The sequence below is a fragment of the Trichomycterus rosablanca genome, chromosome 11 (assembly GCF_030014385.1).
Source record: "Trichomycterus rosablanca isolate fTriRos1 chromosome 11, fTriRos1.hap1, whole genome shotgun sequence".
NCBI classification, from domain to species: Eukaryota; Metazoa; Chordata; class Actinopteri; order Siluriformes; family Trichomycteridae; genus Trichomycterus; species Trichomycterus rosablanca.
Window position 1 is genome coordinate 23,825,533 of NC_085998.1, and position 19,910 is coordinate 23,845,442.

General features: G+C 40.8%; 1 protein-coding gene across 2 annotated transcripts; it reads left to right on the plus strand.

Annotated features, from left to right (window-relative positions):
- The first annotated feature begins 189 nt into the window (after positions 1-189).
- On the plus strand, positions 190-19,894 carry znf710a (zinc finger protein 710a). Of its 2 annotated transcripts, none has more exons than XM_063005305.1 (5): positions 190-245; positions 7,049-8,590; positions 10,772-10,963; positions 11,060-11,234; positions 18,370-19,894. In XM_063005305.1, exons 1-5 carry the CDS (start codon positions 201-203, stop codon positions 18,531-18,533), a joined length of 2,118 nt encoding a protein of 705 aa, XP_062861375.1. In that variant the 5' UTR covers positions 190-200; the 3' UTR covers positions 18,534-19,894. The 2 variants fall into 2 exon arrangements, with proteins under 2 accessions (XP_062861375.1, XP_062861376.1); XM_063005306.1 differs by having other exon boundaries at positions 7,049-8,560.
- Positions 19,895-19,910: the final 16 nt, after the last annotated feature.

Genomic DNA, 19,910 nt, shown 5'->3' on the forward strand with positions numbered 1-19,910 from the left:
AAGAAAGGAGAAAGAAGGACATACAAATGGAAAGAGAAAAGAAGAAATGTATTTGTATGTGTGCGTGAGAGAGAGAGAGAGGTGGACTATCAGTTCTGATAATGGCAACAGTAGGAGGAGGATAAGCCCAGGCTCCACCCCTTTCTCTCCCTCAGCTATAAATAGGAGGTGGGCTTTCCACTCCACACTTCACTTGAAGGATGAGATCTCTGAAACACCTTAAACATCACACCAGGAGCAATGTGGTGAGTACGCAGCTTGCACTTTTAGACATGAACTTTAACACACAAGATTTACTAATCATGAAAGTACAGTGCAGCTCTACGTCATTTCAAGTTTGTTTATTGTTGTTAAAAAGTTTTTCAGTTTTCTCTTAATCTAGGGGAGGTTGTCAACAGAATACTGTGCTGATAAGGGAAGTCTATGCTGTTATTCTTGTGTATCTAAATTCCTCTCGCAGTCTCTCCAGAGGCTACTCTGATATCAGTTTAAACTAGTCTGTCTATTACCTCACCTTTACATTTAGGTATTCATACATTCATTGTGTGATTATCTCAGGTTTTGTTTTAAACTGTTTTACCCTCCTCTGCTTTCCTGCCTGACTGGCTCTGTCATTCTTTCATCTCTTTCTTTCATTTTCTCAGCCTTTCATTTTGTCATTTCTTTCTCCACTCCTTCCCTTTTTTACTCCCTCCCTTCACTAGCTCTCTCTTCTCACTCTCGCTCACTCTCTTTCTGTTTCAGTCTTTCACAACCCCTCCCACTCCCCCTTTCTGTCACTCTCTCTTTATCTTTCTCATGTATTCTCTCTCTCTCTCATTCTCTCACTCAGTTTCACAGTCTCTCTTCCCCCGCTCGCCCTCCCTTACCCGGCTTTTTCCTCTCACTCTTTTCCTTTTTATCTGTCTTTATCTTTCATTCTCTTGCCTGTCTACCTCACTCACCCCCAATCCCCTCCTCTGTTTCCTCCTTCACGTTTCCTCAATCACCCTTCCCTCTCTCACTCTTTTACTCACACCCCTGCTCATTCAATTTCTTTCTCTTGATCACACTCACTCACCTAGATGCCCTGTCACTGTCTGCATTTTTCTCCCTCTGTCTGCTTTAAAAAGCAGCAGTTATAAAATATAGAGGTGCATTTCCTGAAGAAAATGCGAGTTTGATTGGAGCTCAGCAGTGGTAGACAAAACTGGGAGGCTTGAATACTTTTAGTGAGATTTGTGATATTGTGTGTGCAAGAATGTTTTTGATAGAGCTGTAAACACTTTTACTCAGATAGGTGATTGTGTGTGCAAGCATGTATTTAGTGGGGGTATGAATGATTTTGCTCGAACAGGTAAAGTAAATGAAACCCCTGGGCTTGGGCATGGATGAAAATAAATAGGAGTAAAAAGAAGGAACTAGGAATAAGGGAAAAATAGAGAAATAAACAAGTGTGGGTCAAAATTACTTTGAATTTGTGGCTGTGGGCCTGCTCTGAGATAGTATATCTGAAACTATGTCTATTGGTCAAGCAGAAGTTTAGTAGATTGACTTGTCTTTTAAAAAATGAATGGATGTGAATGAGACAAACAAGGAGGATAAAACGGCATGGCGGGTGAACAGGTGCACATATTCAAAAGCTGTATACAATCCATGGTGTCATCAATGGAACAGACATTTTATAGTTAAAACACCATCGATATAAGTATAAGAAGACCATTGATATCAGACTATAGGATAACAATAGTGTAATTGCCTACAGCAATCACACTAACAATAATAATAATATTAATACTAATAATAAGACTATTGGATAATAATTGCCTACTGCAATCACACTAATAAGAAGAAGAACATGCCGTTGGATAACAATAGTAAAAATAAGTATAAGAGGACTATCAATATCAGACTATAGGATAACAATAGTGTAATTGCCTATTGCAATCACACTAACAATAATAAGAATAAGACTATTGGACAGCAATATCATAATTGCATAATGCAATCGTGTGTGTGCGCAAGCTTGTAGTTAGTGGGTGTGTAAATACTTTTGCTCAGATAGGTGACTGTATGTATATATGTGGGGTGAATACTTTTGGTCACATTAGTGATTGTATGTACTGTATGTATGTGGGTGTAAATACTTTTCCTCAGATATCTGATTGAATTTATGTATGTGTAATGTCAGTGGGTTTGTGGTGAATGGCTGTGGATTAGAGCTTGTTGACAGGCACTGAAAGACTGCATTCAGCTAGGTTGATGTCAGGTGAATGAAACTCTAGGACTTGGATGGATGAAAATTAATGGGAGGAAAACAAATTATGGAGTGCTGGTCAGTATGTGTGTAGATAAGAGCTTGATGACCTTCACTGAAGGTGTACATGAATTTTGGTGGTGTCAGTTAAAGGAAAGATAGTGTTTTTGTAAGGAATTGGGGTAAATTGGTGAAATGAGGAATGAGAGAAAAAGAAATAAAATTAAAAGAAAGTTTGGGTCAAAATCACTTTGAATTTGTGGTGGTGGTCCTGCCCTGAGATACATCTATAATTGTGTATATTGATTGAGCAGAAGTTCAGTAGATAGATATGCCTTTCAACAAATGAATAGGAGTAAATGGAACAGCTTAATTGTTTCTCAGGTGTTTGCTTATTTAGGTGTTTGCTAAATCAGACAGCTGATTGAGTGTAAACAAGCACATATTTGGTGAAGGTGCTCTATTTGCACAGACAGGTGACTTTGTATGTGTGCAAGCACATAGTTGTTGGGGGGTGTGAATACCTTTGCTTAGACGGGTGATTATGAGTGTGTGTGCAAGCACGCAGTTGTGGGGGTATGAACACTTTTGCTCAGGCAGGTGAATGTGTTTGTGTCTGTGCCAGCACATAGTTGATGGGGGGTGTGACTACCTTTGCTCAGAAAGGTGTCTGTGAGTGTGTGTGCAAGCACACAGTTGTGGGGGTATGAACACTTTTGCTCGGGCAGGTGTTTGTGTGTGGTTGCTAAGGTATTTTAGGTGATTGCTAGGGTAAATGAAAAGATGTGTCTGTGCAAGTATGTAGTTGGTAGGTATGTGAATACTTTTGCTCAGACAGCTGACCATGTGTGTGTCTCCAAGCTTTTGGTTGAGCAGAAATTCAGTAGATACCTGCATTTCAAAAAATGGGACAAGCTGTGGGTGCGCGTATCCGAAAGCTGTGTATAAGCCAAGGTGTCTTTAATGGGCCGGACGTTTTAGAGTTGAAACAGCATCTCAAAAAATTTAGGATGAAGAAAGCTGGACAAAAAAGTGTATAATAATAACAAGAATAATAATCATACTAATTTATAACAATAGTGAGATTGCCTGCTGCAGTTGCAACGAATGTTGAACACAGAATGTTGGCTTTGTCATAATATATAATAAGAAGAAGAACAAGAAGAAGATTATTGAATAACAATAGTGTAATCACACTAATAAGAATCACACTAATAAGAATACTTTCGGGTAACAATAGTGTGATTGCCTACTGACATGATTATCAAGCTATCCAGATTTTCCCTCTTACTCTCTGCCTTTCTTCTACTTTTCTTGTTTCTTTGTCTCATTTTAAATGCCAGTCACTTCTACTGTCCTTTATACACATGTCCAGATGCAGACACTTTGCATATGCGCATATCTATGTGTCTTAGCAGGGTAGCCCTTGTTGGTCTAAACTGTGGGTCCAGCACCTTCCCAGGAAACCATGAGCACATGAAAGTCACACCTTGGACAGTCTACTAAATGGCATCAATCTCTCATCTATTGACTTACTCAGTCACATATTTAGAGTAAACAGTATGTGTGAAACTATGCAAACTACCACACAAAGAAAACAACTGGATAGATAGATAGATAGATAGATAGATAGATAGATAGATAGATAGACAGACAGACAGACAGACAGACAGACAGACAGACAGACAGACAGACAGACAGGTACAGTGTATCACAAAAGTGAGTACACCCCTCACATTTCTGCAAATATTTCATTATATCTTTTCATGGGACAACACTATAGACATGAAACTTGGATATAACTTAGAGTAGTCAGTGTACAGCTTGTATAGCAGTGTAGATTTACTGTCTTCTGAAAATAACTCAACACACAGCCATTAATGTCTAAATAGCTGGCAACATAAGTGAGTACACCCCACAGTGAACATGTCCAAATTGTGCCCAAATGTGTCGTTGTCCCTCCCTGGTGTCATGTGTCAAGGTCCCAGGTGTAAATGGGGAGCAGGGCTGTTAAATTTGGGTGTTTTGGGTACAATTCTCTCATACTGGCCACTGGATATTCAACATGGCACCTCATGGCAAAGAACTCTCTGAGGATGTGAGAAATAGAATTGTTGCTCTCCACAAAGATGGCCTGGGCTATAAGAAGATTGCTAACACCCTGAAACTGAGCTACAGCATGGTGGCCAAGGTCATACAGCGGTTTTCCAGGACAGGTTCCACTCGGAACAGGCTTCGCCAGGGTCGACCAAAGAAGTTGAGTCCACGTGTTCGGCGTCATATCCAGAGGTTGGCTTTAAAAAATAGACACATGAGTGCTGCCAGCATTGCTGCAGAGGTTGAAGACGTGGGAGGTCAGCCTGTCAGTGCTCAGACCATACGCCGCACACTGCATCAACTCGGCTCCTGTCAGGAGGGAGTTGCAGTAGTCCAACCGAGAGATTACAAGTGATTGCACCAGAATCTGGGTAGCTTCTCTGTAGAGAAATGGCCGAATCTTCCTGATGTTGTACAGGAGGAACCGGCACGATCTCGTCATGTTGGCTATATAAGGAGAGAAGGTCAGCTGGTTATCCAGGACAACACCAAGACTTCTTACCTTATCAGATGGTCTAATCTGGAAGTCATCCAGAGAAATGACTAGGTCCTGGGTTGGAGACAGATCTCCAGGAATGAGCAACATCTCTGTCTTGCTAACGACCCCATAACGACCCCAAACACAACCTCCAAGATGACAACTGCCTTGCTGAGGAAGCTGAAGGTAAAGGTGATGGACTAAACCCAATTGAGCACCTGTGGCGCATCCTCAAGTGGAAGGTGGAGGAGTTCAAGGTGTCTAACATCCACCAGCTCCGTGATGTCATCATGGAGGAGTGGAAGAGGATTCCAGTAGCAACCTGTGCAGCTCTGGTGAATTCCATGCCCAGGAGGGTTAAGGCAGTGCTGGATAATAATGGTGGTCACACAAAATATTGACACTTTGGGCACAATTTGGACATGTTCACTGTGGGGTGTACTCACTTATGTTGCCAGCCATTTAGACATTAATGTCTGTGTGTTAAGTTATTTTCAGAAGACAGTAAATCTACACTGCTACACACCAAGTTTTATTTCTATAGTGTTGTCCCATGAAAAGATATAATAAAATATTTGCAGAAATGTGAGGGGTGTACTCACTTTTGTGATACACTGTAGATAGATAGGTAGGTACAAGGCAACGAAATGCAGTTAGCATCTACCAGAAGTGCAAATAGTACCAAGAATACAGAGAATATCAGTAAAGTTACATATCTATGAGTAATATTAATATATAGTTATAACTATAGCTATTTACATATATGGAATTATATCAATGTACATGTAATTATATCTATGTACATAGTACTATATACATAATAGCAATAATAATAATAAGCATATGAATAAAATGCGATTAGTTAGGTGTATATTATAATAATAACAGTAATAATAATAAAAGATTAGTTAGGTATGTATTATAATGATAACAGTAATAATAATAAAATATGTGTAAATAGATAACTATAACTATATAAGGACGTTGGTAAGTAACTATAACTATACATATACAGTATATGTAAAACAGTTGTGTAAAGTGCAGGTGCAAATGATAAAAAATAATAACAGTCCAGTGTGTAGTCCAGGGTGTTGATGGTATTAACGGTGCAAATGATAAATAATAAATAATAGGTCCAGTATGTAGTCCAGGGTGTTGTGGTGTTAACGGCGAAAAGTGGTGTTCAATAAACTGCTTAATCCTTGTTAAAATCATGGTAGATCCAAACTCCATATTGGGCACAATGAGCATGATGCCAATCACACACTGTTTGTATGGTTCACTTATTTACACCTATGGGCAATTTACAGAATTCAGCTTACTTACTGGTATGTTTTGGTAGGTTGAAACAGACCAAAATAACCAGAGAAAATCCACACAGACATTTCCACTTTACAACCAGTTTTATCAGAATAGGCTCCAGACTCACTCTGACCCTGACCAGAATAAAGAAGTTACTGCAAATCAATAAATTAATGAGTTATCAGCACCGTTATAGTAAGTCCTTAATGTAGCCTTTTTATAATCACCTGATATACACCAAAGTAGCGCTTTATTGTAGCCTTTCAGATTTGCAAAAGTGTTGCTGGACTTCACAGGAAATGCTGTGGACAGTCTTTGGATGTGTGCATCCTGGTTGGACCTAAACTCCCTTTGTGCTGTGTTCTTTTAAAAGCTGTTGAGGAAGGAAGCGTTGTGCTTTACATAGCTGTGGTTGATCTCATCTATCTAAAGCTCTGTCACTCTCCCTCTGACAAAAAAATTGTATAACAAGGAATATCGTGAAATAAGGATTGTTATAATTAATTACTATATAACGCTCTATATCAAGGCTTGCCGATCAGTTCAGAGTGGTGGCCAAATGTAAAGAAAACATGGAAAATTAGGATGTGCTGTTTTTGAACGTCTCTGCTAGTCATACTTATAACCTTTCTTTTTTATAAGTAGAAAGACTGAGTGGGTGCATCAGCTAAACTTTGTTAGGTACAATAAATGCTCATTTTCACCAATTAGTGATTGTGTAAGATATGCATAAGCATACAAAATATAAATTCTTACATTACTGCATTCTTATTTTACATTGCTGTTCTGTTATTATAAAGCTACATGACTGCTGTGATTGCTAGGATTTTAGTGCAGTGCTGCCATGACAGTATCTTACAGTTTCCAGGCAAATGTGTTTCACTGGATTTACAATTACAAGTGTTTTAACAGTGTGCTTTCTGTTTATTTCAAAGGAGGAGCAGGAGGTTCCTCTGGTGCGGTGCTACACAGAAGTGATGGAGGATGTAATGGATGTTGGTACACAGACTGACCCAGTGGTGGTCCTCTCTCTGGCCCAGGCTGCTGTTCTGGGCCTCATATCTCAGAATGAAATCTTCGGAGCCACTATCGCCCCCAATGGTTTCTGCAATGCAGAAGCACGTGACTGTCCTCCTCCTCCCCCGGCAGAAGCAATGGAGTATGAGTATGCAGACCAATTGATCGGTGCAAATGGAGATTACCTGGCTGAGCCAAATAAAGTGAACAGTAAGTCAGAGGCAGGTTATGGAGAAGACAGAAGGAGCTTAGAACCTCGGGAAGAGAACAAGACATCTCAGAATGAAAAAAATAAGGCAGTGGATATGACAGAAAAATCACTGGACATACAGACTTGTGTAAAAGGAGAGAAAGTGGATTATTCCACCCCCTGTTTCTATTCCACTTACAATGACACTGAATCGGAAGTGCTGGATCTTGCACCACTAAGGGTGCCATTAAAAGAGGAGCAAAACAAAGACCCTGTGAGTGCTAATGATTTAAACAGCCAGCAGAATAATAAAAACTTGGAAACAACCTCTCATGATATTAATAACACACAGGAAAGAGTAATAGTCCAGTCTCATGAAGGAGGCACCAAAGAGGAACCACAAGAGGAGGACACAGTGCTAAATTTAAAAACTCCTGAGGAGGTGGTGAGCCCTGCAATGAGACGATACTACGAGTCTAGCGTTTTGACCTACGAAACTCCTGAGCTGGATCTGGCACCAGCAGACTATGAGGATAGCAGCCAGGCAGCAACGTGGGCTGATGGAGAGAATCCAGCTGCGCGTCGGGTTCAGATTGACCGGCTAGACGTTAATGTACAGATTGATGAGTCTTACTGTGTGGATGTTGGTGAGGGCTTAAAGCGTTGGAAGTGTCGCATGTGTGAGAAGTCCTACACATCAAAATATAACCTAGTAACACATATTCTGGGCCACAGCGGCATCAAACCACATGAGTGCGTGCACTGTGGAAAGCTTTTTAAGCAGCCGAGCCATTTGCAGACACACCTGCTCACGCATCAGGGCACAAGGCCTCACAAGTGCACTGTATGCAAGAAGGCCTTCACACAGACTAGCCACCTTAAACGGCACATGCTGCAGCACAGTGATGTCAAGCCGTACAGCTGCCGATTCTGCGGCCGTGGCTTCGCCTACCCTAGTGAACTGCGTACACATGAGGCCAAGCACGAGAATGGCCGGTGTCATGTCTGCACACAATGCTCCATGGAGTTCCCAACCTACGCCCACCTCAGACGGCACCTGGTCAGTCACCAGGGGCCTGCCCCCTTCCAGTGCACTGAGTGTCACAAGAGTTTTGCCTACCGTAGCCAGCTACAGAACCACCTGATGAAGCATCAGAATGCACGTCCCCACATCTGTTCTGAGTGTGGCTTGGAGTTTGTGCAGGTTCACCACCTCAAGCAGCACATGCTCACTCACAAGGTACTCACACAGCAGACCTTCAAGCACAAGGTACTTTTTAGCCCAGTGCCTTTCTGTTACATTACTGTTATCCTGTTTGTTTAAATGGTTGTTCACAATTAGTTTGTATTTCTATGAGATAACTGCAACATGATGCCACACTTGCTGAAAGTAGATGCTTACAGTGAGATGACAACATTTTTCACAGCATGTCATGAGACTCGGATGGCCAGAACCTTTTTTTAATTGTGAATTTAGCCCGCTCACAGTCCCTGTCCCAGTCTATAATCCATACTGTGGTTTCTTTAGAACCCTTTTCCTCCCCCTAATCTAGTCGTGTCCAATTACCCTGATTGCGTCCTCTATACTGATTCGACCCTTCACCGCTGACTGAGGACGCCTCTCGACTGACATACGCCCCCTCCGGCATGTACAGTCAGTACAGACTGCATTTTTCACCTGCACGAGTCGACTTCATACACTTGACGGGCACTGTGTATGGAGGGCCACATCCCCATCAGCATTATTCCTCAGCCCTGTGCAGGCACCATCAGTCAGCCAGCAGGGGCCGCAGTCGCACCAGTTATGAGGACCTATGATCCAACTTTCTTACCCTCTAACCCTGAACAACAGCCAATCGTTGTTCATGCTGCCGCCCAGCCCAGTCTGAAAGGCAGAGCTGAGATTCGATACGATGTATTCGAAACCCCAACTCTGGTGCGCTAGCGTACTTTACCACTGTGCCACCTGAGCAGCTTAGAACCCTTTTCTCTTTTACTCCCAGAACCAATAAATAATTGCACTGCAGGATTATGTAGTTAACATTTCTATCAATTTTCTGAAATATGAAAACGGCAAATATAAATCCCATTTCTAAAAAAGTTGGGACATTTTGTTAAATGCACTTGGTCTGTGATTTGTTAATTATTTTAAATACAGTATTTATTTACCTGATAAAAGTAGAAAGAAAAGAATTCCAGTGTTTTCACATTTTACAAAAATTTACTTGAGATTGGGTTTGTAGATAATCCTGGGTTATAATATGTTCTATAATACTTCATTTATTAAGAAAGCTTTAGATGTTTCAATGTGATCTCGGATACTGAGGGTGATACTGGCCAAAAATACCATATCATCATGACCTTGTATTTAAAATATCCATGGTGGCTCTTATTTCACTCATAAACTCTTGGTGCCAGGTGGAAATGTACCATAAAGGATACAACAATTTATAGATGAACAAACTTAATTAATTACTGATTTGCATCTAGAGAGTACCAGAAAGGGAACCTACACAGACACTGGAAGAACATGTCTTACAGACAGTGTTCATAGGAGAGGTTTGGACCCAAATGTAAACTTTAAAAGTAGTTTAGTTACACTGATCAGCCATAGCATTAAAACCACCTCCTTGTAACACCCACTGTCCATTTTATTACCTCCACTTACCATATAGAAGCACTTTGTAGTTCTACAATTACGGTCGCCTCTGACTTTACATCTACAAGGTGGACCAACTAGGTAGGAGTGTCTAATAGAGTGGACAGTGAGTGGACACGGTATTTAAAAACTCCAGCAGCGCTGCTGTGTCTGATCCCCTCATACCAGCACAACACACACAAACACACCACCACCATCTCATTGTCACTGCAGTGCTGAGAATGATCCACTGCCTAAATAATACCTGCTCTGTGGTGGTCCTGTGGTGGTCCTGACCATTGAAGAACAGGGTGACAGTAGCAGGCTAAAAAGTATGTAGAGAAACAGATGGACTACAGTCAGTAATTGTAGAACTACAAAGTGTTTCTATATGGTAAGTGGAGCTGATAAAATGGACAGTGAGTGTAGAAACAAGGAGGTGGTTTTAATGTTATGGCTGATAAGCATATAATACTTGTAATTTTGGTCACCACAGATTTTAGGACACTTGTTGGAGTTGCTGGGCCTCAGTTGTTTTTGAAACGGTTCTATTTTTAGTGCAGCATTGTGTTTGTTTGCACTAATCTTTTTCTTGCTTTTTTATTATTATTAATTAATGAGAGCAAGCAAATGCAGGCAGTTAAACCATTAAGTCAGCAGAGTCTCTAGCATCTACATCTATTTCTTATGTTTTATTTTTTACCTCAGCAAGTCTATGCATCGAGAAAAACAACAACAGCAAATGTGAAAAAATGCTTTTGTTAACCAGTTCAACAAAACCAAACTTTTACTTCTCTTGTGTGCCTTTGTAAGGGGATGAAGGAGTACAAATGTGACGTGTGCTCTCGTGAGTTTACCCTGTCAGCCAACCTGAAGCGGCATATGCTGATCCACACCAGTGTGCGCCCATTTCAGTGCCATGTCTGCTTTAAGACCTTCGTCCAGAAACAGACTCTGAAAACCCACATGATTGTTCACCTACCAGTCAAACCTTTCAAGTGCAAGGTGAGATTATTATTCATACTGTACTGATGTTTTAATTAATCCATAAGTGGAGTTTTCTCAAATGGAGTTGTTAACATGTTGATTATTCTACTGTAGGTGTGTGGAAAGTCATTTAATAGAATGTACAACCTCCTTGGCCACATGCATCTTCATGCCGGAAGCAAGCCCTTTAAGTGTCCGTACTGCAGCAGCAAATTCAATCTGAAGGGTAACCTCAGTCGACATATGAAGGTCAAGCATGGCATTTTGGATGTCTTGCCAGATGGACAAGGTGACTAGACATTGCTTTTTTTCTGGAGCTTGTAATTGTACAGCAGGCTAAATCTGCATTTATGGAAATGTACACTGATCAGCCATAACATTAAAACCACCTCCTGGTTTCAGCTTCACTTACCATGTAGAAGCACTTTATAGTTCTATAATTACTGACTGTAGTCCATCTATTTCTCTACATACCTTTTTATCCTGCTTTCACCCTGTTCTTTAGTGGTCAGGACCACTACAGGACCACCACAGAGCAGGTATTATTTAGGTGGTGGATCATTTTTAGCACTTCAGTGACACTGACATGGTGGTGGTGTGTTAGTGTGTGTTGTGCTGGTATGAGTGGATCAGACACAGCAGCGCTGCTGGAGTTTTTAAATACCATGTCCACTCACTGTCCACTCTATTAGACACTCCTACCTAGTTGGTCCACCTTGTAGATGTAAAGTCAGAGACGATCGCTCATCTATTGCTGCTGTTTGAGTTGGTCATCTTCTAGACCTTCATCAGTGGTCACAGGATGCTGCCCACAGCGCTGTTGGCTGTATATTTTTGGTTGGTGGACTATTCTCAGTCCAGCAGTGACAGTGAGGTGTTTAAAAACTTCAGCAGCGCTGCTTAGTCTTATCTACTTTTTCCAGCACAACACACACTAACACACCACCACCATGTCAGTGTCACTGCAGTTCTGAGAATCATCCACCACCCAAATAATACCTGCTCTGTAATGGCCCTTTGGGGGTCCTGACCATTGAAGAACAGGGTGAAAGCAGACTAAAAACGGCATGCAGAGAAACAGATGTACTACAGTCAGTAATTGTAGAACTACAAAGTGCTTCTATATGGTAAGTGGAGCTGATAAAATGGACAGTGTGTGTGAAAACAAGGTGGTTTTAATGTTATGGCTGATCTGTGTGTCAAACAAGTGTAAGAGCAAAACAGTTGGTTTTAGATTTTTTAACCTCAGTACTAGTCCAAACTTTTTTTGGATGTGATGCAGACCTGGAATGCAGGAATTGATGTATATTAAGAAATGAATGAAGTTTACCAAACACACTAAAACATACACTTTTTCAGACAGGTGTGGAAAAATGGTGCAAAGTAAGAATGCTTACAAAAATAGAAGTGTTAATAGTTTATTTTTTGCCAATTAACAAAATGCAACAAAAAAATAACCAAAATGCAATTAACAACAGATAAATCTAATTCAAATCAATATTTGGTGTGTCCGTCATTTACTTTCGAAACAGCATCAATTCTTCTAGGTACACTTGCACACAGTTTTTGAAGGAACTCGGCAGGGAGTTTGTTCCAAACATCTTGAAGAACTAACCACAGATCCTCTGTGAATGTTTTGCTTAAGTCTCTTCATGTAATCCCAGACAGACTCGATAATGTTTAGATCAGGGTTCTTCTTTCCTTACGCTGAATATAGTTCCTAATGACACTGGCTGTATGTTTGGGGTCATTGTCCTGCTGAAGAATAAGTTTGGAGCCAATCAGACACCTTTCTGATGATACTGTGTGATGGATAATGTATCTGCCTGATTTCCTCAGCATTGAGGACACCATTAATCTTGACCAAATCCCCAACTCCATTTGCTAAAATGCTTCACTGTTGCCTGCTGACACTTATTATTGTACCACTCAAACTGCCATGTTTTCTTGCATAGTTGTTGTTGGTCTTGTTTCCTCGTCAAAGGTATAGCTTTTTAGCCACAATTCTTCCATGCATACCACTTCTGGCCAGACCTCTCCGAACAGTAGATGGATGTACCTGGGTCCCACTGTTTTCTACCAGTTCTGAGCTGATGGCTCTGCTGGACATCTTCCAATTATAAAGGGAAGTAACCAGGATGTGTCTGCTGCACTAATTTTCCTCAGCCGACCACTACATCTATGGTCCTCAACATTGCCTGTTTCTTTGTGCTTCTTCAAAAAAGCCTAAACAGCACATCTGGAAACCCCAGTCTGCTTTGACATCTTTGTCTGGAAGAGACCTTGCTGATGCAGTATAATTGCCTTGTGTCTTGTTGCTGTGCTCAGTCTTGCCATGGTGTTTGACCTGTAACATGATACTGTCTTCCACAACCTCACCTTTGTAGCAGAATTAGGCTGTTTCTCAACCAGTTTAAAAGCCTCCTTGGCACTAAACACATTATTAACTCTTTTGGGGAGATTGTCCAGAAGTTTTCTAAAGTAATGTTCTGGTATATTATCAGGCTTCTTTTAATACTTTTCAGCGTTCTCTTTAGATTTAAGCTATTTTTTTCTGTCCAGGTGACCACATAATGCCTCAATAATACCTAGGTCTGGACTATGTGGAGGTCAGTCCATGACTGTCAGTGTTTTATCAGCTGTTTTTCTCTCCCAACATGATTTCAGTGCATTAGCAGTGTGCTTGGGATCTTAATCATGCTGGAAAATAAAACCATTCCTATTCAGGTGCTTTCTACAAGGAATTGCATGATGATTTTAAAACCTGTCAGCAATCATGAACCGATCAATTTGGACAATATCACCAACACAACTGGCAAAAATGCAGCCCCAAACCAGGTCAGACCCTCCAAAGAATGTTAACACCCAATGCCTACTAATGCCTAGTTCATGCTTCATGATTTTTGCCTTGATTTTCACTCGCCAACAGGTCGCCAACAGATGCACCAGCTTAAAGGCAAATCGGTGTTTGCTCCGTGCTCAAAAATTTGAAAAAATCTAGCATGCTAAATATCTGGACCTGTCGGTGACTCCAAATCCTGTAGTGTGAAAAGTGTTACGATCAGATTATGACTGGCAGTGACTTCGGTGTTGAGCTACAGTCAATGAGAATGCAAAATATGGAGTCAGGGGTAACCTGGGGGCGGAGTTGTAAATGTCAACACACAGCAAAATATAGCTTCTATCAGAATACATCGGCAAACACACAAGCCTTACAGTATTTGTGCCCTTACTGTCTACGCCAAACCATAAAGCCTATGTTTTTATTGTAAAAGTATTTATTTAACTCTTAAAATATTATTAACTATCTCTGCAGAACAGACAACCCCTGTTCGCGACATAGCCCAATCCTCTCTTTCACCTATCCTTTCTTATTATTCTTTGTTTTTTGGCTGCATATTAGGGCACAACACTTTCATTGCTCGCTTCTTTCGGAAGACAAAAAAAACGGTTTTACACATGGTATCATTATACAACTTGTCACTTCTGACGTGTTTTTGTAACAAAACGTACTTTGGGAGACAAGACAGATCCCGGGTCTGTGATTCTTCCTGGTGATAAATCGTGTAGTGTGACCCCATCACCGATCAATCATGTAGTGTAAAAAACATGACTTGAAAGACCCCCCGATTACAAGAGATCCAGTTGTGTAGTGTAAACTGTACAGCAATCAGAACACCTTGAAAGTCGTGTAATGTGAACGTACTCCATTCAGAACCTCAAAGCTTGACTGATGTTCGTTGCTGATCAAATAAACAAAGCAGGAGCCTTTCTTGATGTCAGCTTCTAATCCCATAACAATGAAACACTCACAAGGTATGGACAGGGTCAAACCTGTTTAAGCAGATCTTTGCATCACATATAATCATCCAGGCAATTGTCCTGTGTGCCACCAATACTGGCAGAAGACCACATGTCCATACAATATTTAAGCAGAGCCAGGTTGCCACTGTTTGGCCCTTAACCCTCAATTGCTGAACTTGTATTCAGTGATAATTAAAAGTTACTTTGGTAAATGCTGCAAACATAAATGGAACATTTTTCCCTATTTATATTGGCACTGAAAAAACATCAGCTGTACAATAAGGAATAAGCTACAAAGGTTTGTAATCCTTAAATCCTAAAAACTGCATGCCCCCTACAAGTATGTAAACTTGTTTAATTCTTATAACTGTCAAACATCAGACTTGTATCTGTTCTTAAAACATCAGTTCTGTAAACACTAGTTTGTGTTGTACAAAAAGATTTCTCAATTGTACTTTTTAAGCTTTTACAACTGTAGAATGTACAGTGGGGTCAAAAAGTATTTAGTCAGCCACTGATTGTGCAGGTTATCCTACTTAGAAAGATGAGAGAGGTCTGTAATTTTCATCATAGGTACACTTCAACTATGAGAGACAAAATGAGAAAAAAAAAATGCAGGAAATCACATTGTAGGATTTTTAAAGAATTTATTTGTAAATTATGGTGGAAAATAAGTATTTGGTCAATAACAAACAAGCAAGATTTCTGGCTCTCACAGACCTGTAACTTCTTCTTTAAGAAGCTCTTCTGTCCTCCACTCGTTACCTGTATTAATGGCACCTGTTTGACCTCGTTATCTGTATAAAAGACACCTGTCCACAGCCTCAAACAGTCAGACTCCAAACTCAACCATGGCCAAGACCAAAGAGCTGTCGAAGGACACCAGGAAGAAAATTGTAGACCTGCACCAGGCTGGGAAGAGTGAATCTACAGGGTGGGCCATTTATATGGATACACCTAAATAAAATGGGAATGGTTGGTGATATTAACTTCCTGTTTGTGGCACATTAGTATATGGGAGAAGGAAAACTTTTCAAGATGGGCGGTGATCATGGCGGCCATTTTGAAGTCGGCCATTTTGGATCCAACTTTAGTTTTTTCAATGGGAAGAGGGTCATGTGACACATCAATTATTGAGAATTTCACAAGAAAAACAATGGTGTGCTTGGTTTTAACGTAACTTTATTCTTTCATGAGTTATTTACAAGTTTCTGACCACTTATAAAATGTGTTCAAAGTGCTGCCCATTGTGTTGGATTGTCAATGCAACCCTCTTCTCCCACTCTTCACACACTGATAGCAACACCGCAAGAAATGCTAGCTAGGCTTCCAGTATCCGTAGTTTCAGGTGCTGCACATCTCGTATCTTCACAGCATAGACAATTGCCTTCAGATGACCCCAAAGATAAAAGTCTAAGGGGGTCAGATCGGGAGACCTTGGGGGCCATTCAACTGGCCCACGACGACCAATCCACTTTCCAGGAAACTGTTTATCTAGGAATGCTCGTACCTGACACCCATAATGTGGTGGTGCACCATCTTGCTGGAAAAAATCAGGGAACGTGCCAGCTTCAGTGCATAAAGAGGGAAACACATCATCATGTAGCAATTTCAAATATCCAGTGGCCTTGAAGTTTCCATTGATGAAGAATGGCCCCACTATCTTTGTACCCCATATACCACACCATACCATCAATTTTTGTGTTCCAACAGTCTTGGAGGGATCTATACAATGTGGGTTAGTGTCAGACCAATAGCGGTGGTTTTGTTTGTTAACTTCACCATTCACATAAAAGTTTGCCTCATCACTGAACAAAATGTTCTGTGTAAACTGAGGGTCCTGTTCCAATTTTTGTTTTGCCCATTCTGCAAATTCAGTGCGCCGATCTGGGTCATCCTCGTTGAGATGCTGCAGCAGCTGGAGTTTGTAAGGGTAACATTTGTGAGTAGCTAATATCCGCCAAAGGGATGTTCGACTGATGCCACTCTCCAGTGACATGCGGCGAGTGCTACGCTGTGGGCTCTTGCTGAATGAAGCTAGGACAGCCACTGATGTTTCTTCATTAGTGACAGTTTTCATGCGTCCACATTTTGGCAAATCCAACACTGAACCAGTTTCACGAAACTTGGCAAGCAGTTTGCTAACTGTAGCATGGGAGATGGGTGGTCTCGTAGGGTGTCTTGCATTGAAATCTGCTGCAATGACCCGGGTACTGCATTCATCAGACATCAACACAATTTCTATCCGCTCCTCACGTGTTAACCTCTGCGACATGTCAATGGCTGTAAACAAAGAGAAGCTTGTAAATAACTCATGAAAGAATAAAGTTACGTTAAAACCAAGCACACCATTGTTTTTCTTGTGAAATTCTCAATAAGTTTGATGTGTCACATGACCCTCTTCCCATTGAAAAAACTAAAGTTGGATCCAAAATGGCCGACTTCAAAATGGCCGCCATGGTCACCACCCATCTTGAAAAGTTTCCCCCCTCCCATATACAAATGTGCCACAAACAGGAAGTTAATATCACCAACCATTCCCATTTTATTTAGGTGTATCCATATAAATGGCCCACCCTGTACAATAGGCAAGCAGGTTGGTGTGAATAAATCAACTGTGGGAGCAATTGTAAGAAAATGGAAGACATACAAGACCATTGATAATCTCCCTTGGGGTCAAGATCTCATCCCGTGGGGTTAAAATGATCATGAGAACGGTGAGCAAAAATCCCAGAACTACACAGAGGGACCTGATGAATGACCTGCAGAAAGCTGGGACCAAAGTAACAAAGGCTACCATCAGTAACACACTACGCCGAGAGGGACTCAAATCCTGCAGTGCCAGGCGTGTCCCCCTGCTTAAGCCAGTACATGTTCAGGCCCATCTGAAATTTGCCAGAGAGCATATGGATGATCCAGAAGAGGATTGGGAGAATATCATGTGGTCAGATGAAACCAAAATGGAACTTTTTGGTAAAAACTCAACTCGTCATGTTTGGAGGAAGAAGAAGAACCCAAGAACACCATACCTACTGTGAAGCATGGGGGTGGAAACATTGAGAGCATTGAAGATGGAACGTGGCTGGGTCTTCCAGCATGACAATGATCCCAAACACACTGCTCGGGCAACGAAGGAGTGGCTCCGTAAAAAGCATTTCAAGGTCCTGGAATGGCCTAGCCAGTCTCCAGACCTCAACCCCATAGAAAATTTGTGGAGTCCGTGTTGCCCAGCGACAGCCCCAAAACATCACTGCTCTAGAGGAGATCTGCATGGAGGAATGGGCCAAAATACCAGCTACAGTGTGTGCAAACCTGGTGAAGACTTACAGGAAATGTTTGACCCCTGTCATTGCCAACAAAGGTTATGTTACAAAGTATTGAGTTGAACTTTTGTTATTGACCAAATACTTATTTTCCACCATAATTTACAAATAAATTCTTTAAAAATCCTACAATGTGATTTCCTGGATTTTTTTTTCTCATTTTGTCTCTCATAGTTGAAGTGTACCTCTCTCATCTTTCTAAGTAGGAGAACTTGCACAATCAGTGGCTGACTAAATACTTTTTGGCCCCACTGTAAGTAAAACATCATTAAGGTTTCAACTATCATTTTTACTTAGATAACCACCCTGAGATGGAGAGCCAAGAGGACTATGAGGAGGAAAGCTTTGACTACAGTGAAAGAGAGAACCTGGCCAGCAACAATGCACAAGACATGGTCAAACTGGCTCATATGGGCTACTACAACTATAGCAAGGCACCTACTCACTACACACCAGCATAAGGGACTTTGTGAAAATTAAAAATACATCTGTAAATTGCTTGTGAAATCCTCAAGGCTTTAATATGGACTGATGTAAAAAGGCTGCCTGGTGGCAGCGCACTAAGACCACTTTTGGTTTCTCTGTAAGAGGAAGTTTCCCCCCCCCCCTTTTGTTCTCCAGGCACCAGTTTCAGCTTAATAAGTTTCTAAATAGAGTATTAAATACAAAATTTAGCCATCAAAAGTTGAAAAAATAAGTACAGAGTGTAATTTGTTCATGTCCTACTGCCATGGAGCAACGTTAAAAGCAGCAAATCTGAGCCGAAATTAATGGTGCAATGCAACAATACAGGGGCACATAAACAACCTTCTTTTTTAAACCATGGTGGAGCTGCAATCACTGTACCTCACAGTACCTCATTAACAAGTACGTTGAAGTCCTTTTTCCTTTAGTGGTTCATTGTCCTACATGTTGGGCCTCTGTTTATGCCAGTTTGATCACAAACCAAAGTTAAGCTGTAAATTCTCCTTTGTTTATCTTCCACTGTGGTAAAATTTTCAATCTGTGATTAAGTAAAGCAGTAGAATAAGGTTTGACACTAGGTGCAGAGATCTTTGGCACCTGTTGTGTTATGGATTTGCCTGGGTCACCTTTCTTTAACAGTTAGTACTGTGCCTTTAAAGCATACAAGTTGGTATTTATTGTGCAATTTTATTTTTCTTAAATCCAGAAGGGCAAAACTTAAGGTTCCATATTTAAAAAGCACTGTACAACTTTTAAAATTGACATTTGAAATTATTTATGACAAGGGAAATCCTCCCTATGCTTCCCACAAAACAGGATTGTAAACTGCATACAAGTTTTGCCCAAATCCTCACAAATGTAGCTAGTCTTTTTCTGCCTATATTTGGTATATGGGGCTGAATATGAAAATCATGACCTACAAAACTTTAGAAAGGAATATTAACTGTCCTTGTGTCTGTAAGAGTGCATCCCATCCATCAATTTTACATGGTGCTCTAAAATGATGAACGACAGTCTGCAGACTTGTGGCAGTTCCATAGACGCAGCGAACAAGAGAACAATGACAATGTATTCGGTTTCTGCTTACGTTTACATGTGTATGCCCTTCCCTCCTCCGTTCAGCCAGCCAGCCAACACCCCATTATGTTAATAGAGCACAAAAAACTAAAAACAGAAAGTTCTGTTTTAAATTGTATCCTTGAAGCTTAAGCCATCATGCCAAGCATGTCACAATTTAGTTTTGTATAAAATTCATTTTGATTGCACATTGGTGTGAATATGTTGTCAATACAGTTCTATGTTTAATGTTGTGTTCTGGACAAAGTATATATTAATAAATTAAAACACTCATGCTTTTAAACGGTACAACAAGA